The following is a 6200-nucleotide window of genomic DNA, read 5'->3' as shown; positions in this document are numbered from 1 at the left end:
TCTCTCACTCTCTCACTCTCTTGTCTCTCTCTCCTCTCTCTCTCTCCATCCCTCTCTCTCTCCCCCCTCTCTCTCTTTCTCTCTCTCTCTCTCCCTCTCTCTCTCTCCCTCTCCCTCTCTCTCTCCATCTCTCCCTCCCTCTTTCTCTCTCCCTCTCTCTCCCCCTCTCTCTCTCTCTCTCTCTCTCCCCCCTCTCTCTCTCCATCTCTCTCTCTCTCCCTCTCTTCCCCCCCTCTCTCTCTCTCTCCCTCTCTCTCTCTCCATCTCTCTCTCTCTCTCTCTCCCCCCCCCTCTCCTCTCTCTCTCCATCCCTCTCTCCCCTCTCTTCCCCCCCTCCCTCTCTCCCTCTCTCTCTCATCCTCTCTCTCCTCTCTTTCCCTCTCTCTTCTCTCTCCCTCTCCCTCTCTCTCTCATCTCTCCCTCCCTCTTTCTCTCTCCCTCTCTCTCCCTCTCCCTCTCTCCCTCTCTTCCCCCCCCCCTCTCTCTCTCTCTCTCCATCTCTCCCTCTTTCTCTCTCCCTCTCTCTCCCTCTCTCTCTCTCTCTCTCCCTCTCTCTCTCCATCCCTCTCTCTCCCTCTCTTTCCCCCTCTCTCTCTCTCTCCCTCTCTCTCTCCATCCCTCTCTCTCCCTCTCTTCCCCCCCCCCCTCTCTCTCTCTCCCCCTCTCTCTCCCCCCTCTCTCTCCCTCTCTCTCTCTCTCTCTCTCTCTCTCTCTCTCTCTCTCTCTCTCTCTCTCTCTCTCTCTCTCTCTCCATCCCTCTCTCTCCCCTCTCTCCAGGTCCAAGCTCATCCTGATTGACCCAGCAGAAGCTGACCTCGGCGTTTACCTCGGTGCTAGTGACCGGTACTGATGGAGTTTCCTCCAGTCACACTTTAACTAACGAAGGTAAACTAATTCTCAATTCCCGTCAAATAACAAATGAACCCTTTCACATGGAATCTGAAGTCTAAACCCTTTCTTTCAGAGCTGCAAAAAGCTGAAGGAACTGAGCCACCAGAAAAAACACCCAGGTGAGTCTTTGTTGTAAAATGTCCCAGTTTTAAATCTTCTGGAAAACCAATGCGGTTAACAACTTGCATGTAGACCACAGAAAGCAGAACAGTGCAGCACAGGAACGGCGGTGAATGGCGGTGCTGGCTCGTAGGGCTGAATGGCCTACTCCTGCACCTATTGTCTATTGTCTATTGAACAGGCCCTTCGGCCCACAACACCTGTGCTGAACGTGAAGCAACCCATCCTTAATCTGAGAGACTTCTAAGAAGGAAACGCTGGCCACCTGAGCTCCTGAACCAAGGTGCTGACCCAAGATGGCGCCCAGACCAGGCGCCTCCCTGAACACTGGTCCCAGGGGTGGATCAGCAGTCCCTCGTGACAACTGCTCCAGTCTTTTAAACCTCTCCTCCAACAGCAGGTCAACAACACTGTGGACGGCTGGACAGTAATCATGTATCGTCTTTCAGAGAGAGAGAGAGAGAGAGAGAGAGAGAGAGAGAGAGAGAGAGAGAGAGAGAGAGAGAGAGAGAGAGAGAGAGAGAGAGAGAGAGAGAGAGAGAGAGAGAGAGAGAGAGAGAGAAGAGAGAGAGAGAGAGAGAGAGAGAGAGAGAGAGAGAGAGAGAGAGAGAGAGAGAGAGAGAGAGAGAGATTGAGAGATTGCAGCTTCGGGTCGGAACAAAAGTGTCTGTTGTGAATGTCCGTCCTCTTTGTTCACACGTTTGATTTGTTGAAGTGTGACATTTGAAATGTGAAGGTTGTTGACATTTATACATAGTTAATGTCTCTTAAAAATGAGCAGCAAAAGGCTGACAAAAATGTCTGAGCTACTCATCCACATTGTTTATTGAAAGTTGCAAGTTACATTGCAGTAATCTGGCTAAAGTTCAGAATTGTAATGAGCAAACCTCGTTACGTGCGTGTATCATCATGAACGGCCTCATTCCTGCCACTGTGGCCTCTCCAAATCACCCGACTTACAAACGTCAACAAGGTCACAGCCCAGATAACAAGTGCCCTGGACCAGAGTGCTAAACATGCTGGTGGACTCCAGATGAGGCAGATACGTGGGTAATATGAAAACCAAATATAAGGGGGATGAGGGGGATGGAGTGGGGGAGAGGGAAGTGTGGAGGGGAATGAGGGGAGGGAGGGGGAGGGGAGGGAGGGGAGAGGGGACGATGGTAGGGGAGGTTCCTGCACCAATGCAGGAGAGGTTTGGGCCCAACTGGCCCACTTGGTCTAGTATCCCTCTAAACCTGTCTTGTCCATGTACCTGTGTAAATGTTTCCTAAACTTTGCGATAGTCCCCCGCCTCAACTACCCTCCTCGGCTCTTTCAGAGTTACCCCTGAGGAATTACCAACGAGAGCCAAGAGGCTAACAATTTTCAGTTGACAATATTGTGCCTTTCACAATTAAACTAGTGCACTGTTACATCACAGCTGGAGGTTTGGCCGAGCGACTTGGCTTCTCATTCACCAAGCTCCCTACACTTGCCTGCAGTTTCCATCCTAGTGCATTGAAGATGTGGCCTGATGGGTCAGCACCTGCAGCCAAGGGCAGAATCTCTGACCTCTGCCACTTGTGTGATTGCACTGTGGAAGTGAGGCGATACACACACACACGATTACACGGCCGGCACTGAAGTAGAGATGGTCGGAAGCTTCAGGTTTCTCGGACTAAATGTCACCAGCAACTTGTGCAATGGCCAAGAAAGCACCAATGCCCTTACTTCCTTACAAGTCTTAGAAGGTTCGGCATGTCCCCAGCAATTCTCAACAACCTCTACACCACGTGCACCAGGGAAAGAGTTTTATCAGGATGCATCACAGCTCGGTTTGGGAACAGCTCCATCCACGACCGCAGGAAATCGCAGAGAGTTGTGGACGCAGCCCAGACCATCGCACAAACCAACCTCCCTCCCATTGACTCCATCTACACCTCACGCTGCCTCGGCAAGGCCAGCAGCCCAGACCATCACACAAACCAACCTCCCTCCCACCGACTCCATCTACACCTCACGCTGCCTCGGCAAGGCCAGCAGCATCATCAAGGACCAGTCCCACCCCGGCCACTCCCTCCTCTCCCCTTGTAAAGGTTGTCCCGAGTGTGTAGCATAGTGCTAGTGTGCGGGGATCGCTGGTCAGTGCAGACTCGGTGGGCCGAAGGGCCTGTTTCCGCGGCATAGCTCTAAAGTCTAACGTACCCGATCCTGTGTTGAATGTACCTGCTGACCTTTACCAACTGCTACCTGACCTGGCAGTGGTGGAGGGGGATTGTGTTTGGGTGTTTGCCCTGTTGTAATCACTGTGCTGTTGCCAACTCTCACTCTGCTGTTGCCAGTCATTGGTGTGAGGTCCGGCTGGGTTGTGGAACTACTTGACAAGGGCAGTGTGCGGCTCTGGTTGAGGGTGGAGAATCTATCCCCAGCAGCCCACCTACAGCTCATCTTCAACAAGAAGGAAGTTTCAAGCAATCCGGTAACCCTTCTTGCTTAAACCTTGGTTTTCTTTATTCACTCGGTGGTAGGGTTGCCAACTTCCTCACTCCCAAACACGGGACAAGGTGACGTCACCCGCCCCGCGCCCCACGTGACCTCACCCAGCCAGCGGCCACGCGCTCCCGCTCCACCAATGGTGGCCGCCCCGGGCCGGGAGGCGGGTTGCTACGCAACCTCCGTTAGGCGAACACACTCCGTTAGCCTACACTGTCCCGGCCGACAGCGGCCCGCGGGCCTAATACGGGACAAGGGCGGTCCCGTACGGGATGTCCCGGCTAATACGGGACTGTTGGCAACCGTACTCGGAGGGTGTGGGAGTCAGATGCAAGGCTGGTATTGGTCACTGATCCTGCTCCCCCCATTGCCCATTGCAGACAGGAGTTAAGAGCAAGCTGAGAGAGACACATAAACACTGGAGTAACTCAGCGGGTCAGGCAGCACAGGTACATAAGTTCTAGCAGCAGAATAAGGCCAATCGGCCCATCAAGTCTATTCTGCCATTCATTCATTGCTGATCTATCTTTCCCTCTGAACCCCTTCTCCCCATAACCACTGGATAGGCTGGGACTACTTTCTCTAAACCACAGGGACTGAGGGGCGAGGTAGAGGTTTATAAAATGCAGGGGTGGGGATAAGGTGAACAGGCACTGTTGTTCCCACAAGATAGAGAAGCCTAAAATTACAGGCCACAGATTTAACCAGCAGTAATTAATAACGATCATGTTTTGAGGGATGTGGGCCAAGTGCGGGCAGATGGGTCTGGCTTAGCAGCGGCATCTTGGTCAGCAGGGATGAGTTGGGTCAGAGAACCTGTCTCCGTGTTCTATGATGGAAGTAAATATTAAAACGTGGAAACAACAACGAGTGAAGATAGACATAAAAAGCCTGAGTAACTCAGCGGGTCAGGCAGCATCTCTGGAGAGAAGGAATGGGTGACGTTTCCGATTGAGACCCTTCTTCAGACTGAGAGTCAGGGGAGAGGGAGACTAGAGATATGGAAGGGTGGGTGTAAAGATGAGACATCAAAGGGGATGCGGTTCAAGGTAAATGTAGAATAGATCATTGTTGGCTGGGGTAAGGTGGCAAGGAAGCGTACAAAGATAAAATGTAATGAGGAAGACAGTCAGACTGGTGGGAGAACGAGGATGGGGAGGGATGTAGAGAGGGGGGGAACAAGGGTTGCTTGAAGTTGGAGCAGTCGGTAACAAGGAATGCGTATGTATCGCATCCGGGAATGTCGGATGGACTTTGTTGCTCGGTACGTGTATCGTCTATATTTATTCCCTGAATAAAGTATATTTTGACATAAAATTCTCTTCCTCACAGACTCACAAAGTCAACTTTGATAAAGCCAGTGGCCTTGTGGAGATGATCATCCAGAACTTCACTGGTGCTGACCAGGGCTCGTACACGGCCCAGCTGCACGATGGCAAGGCCTCGGGCCAGTTCACCCTGGTCTTGATCAACGACAGTAAGTTGCCACTGACGCACTGCTTGCCTCCATCGACTGACTGTGCCTGCTGTGCCAATAGTTACAAACTAGATTGATGGGTCACTAGTAGCGCGTGAACCATGGGGCAGTAGTAAGGCGCAGGAAGGAACTGCAGATGCTGGTTTACACCGAGGATAGACACAAAGTGCTGGAGTAACTCAGCGGGGACAGGCAGCATCTCTGGAGAGAAGGAATGGGTGACGTTTCAGATCGAGACCCTTCAGAGTCTGACAGACAAACGTCACCCATTCCTTCTCTCCAGAGATGGTACACGTTAGCGCAACAGTTTTAGGCCCCCCTTACTCACTGTTCACCTGCAGTGTGCAGTGTCACGTTTTGTTATATTTTAACAGTAATTCACTTTATAAACTTTAATAAACTTTATACTGTGAATGGGACAAGTCATTTTGATCTAATACTTCTGTGTTTTTGGCATCACTATGGAAACCCAAAGGGTCATGTGTGAGATCGCCATTTTGAGATCGCCATTTTGAGATCGCCATTTTGAGATCGCCATTTTGAGATCGCTATTTTGATCTAATACGGCGTCACAACGGGGGAGGGTTTTCCGGGCCTGGCGGCGGCGTGCCTGCCCCGGGAGGACCTGCGCCCGTCCCGGGGTGTCCCACGCCTGACCTTCCTCCCATGGTGCAGCGCGGCGCAGAGAAAAGGTCAAAGAAGATGGCCGCCGACACGACGAGCGTGGCGCAGAGCCTTGCGGCCGCTCTCCTGCTGCTGGCCCCCCCCGATGGCCGCCCGGGGCCGGGGTGCGTGGTTCCCTCTCACCTTTCCTCCCCCCTTCGCCCGCCCCCGGCCCCACAACGGGGACCCAACAGGACCACGGGTCGTCTAGTTCCCTCGAACCCTTTCCTATCCACGTATCCATCCAAATGTTATTAATAAATGAATGAGAATGTCTTTTGACGATGATGTTTGCTGAGGATTCCAACATCTGCCGCCTCATGAGATTTTGTTGTGTTTTTGTCCCAATTTCCTTTCAGAGTTCCGGAACCTTCTGTCACAGTGCGACTTCCAGAGGAACGAATGGAGGAGGAAACAAGGTACGAGGGTGGGCGTGTGTGGGGAGGAACTGCAGATGCTGCTTTACACTGGGGATAGGCACAAAGTGCTGGAGTAACTCAGCGGGACAGGCAGCATCTCTGGAGACAAGGAATGGGTCAAGATTTCAGGTCTGCTCTTACTCTCATCCTGATCA

General features: G+C 52.3%; 1 protein-coding gene across 1 annotated transcript in view; it reads left to right on the top strand.

Annotated features, from left to right (window-relative positions):
- The window catches only part of LOC144606614 (myomesin-3-like), a 44414-nt gene that overhangs the window by 23230 nt on the left and 14984 nt on the right, over positions 1-6200 (top strand). Inside the window, 7 exon segments of the mRNA XM_078422885.1 lie at positions 778-826; positions 828-885; positions 965-972; positions 974-1010; positions 3336-3472; positions 4819-4963; positions 5986-6045. Coding sequence (XP_078279011.1) covers positions 778-826; positions 828-885; positions 965-972; positions 974-1010; positions 3336-3472; positions 4819-4963; positions 5986-6045 — 494 coding nt within the window.

The sequence above is a fragment of the Rhinoraja longicauda genome, chromosome 27, assembly GCF_053455715.1.
Source record: "Rhinoraja longicauda isolate Sanriku21f chromosome 27, sRhiLon1.1, whole genome shotgun sequence".
Classification (NCBI taxonomy): Eukaryota; Metazoa; Chordata; class Chondrichthyes; order Rajiformes; family Arhynchobatidae; genus Rhinoraja; species Rhinoraja longicauda.
This window is presented reverse-complemented; position numbering and strand designations above follow the sequence as displayed.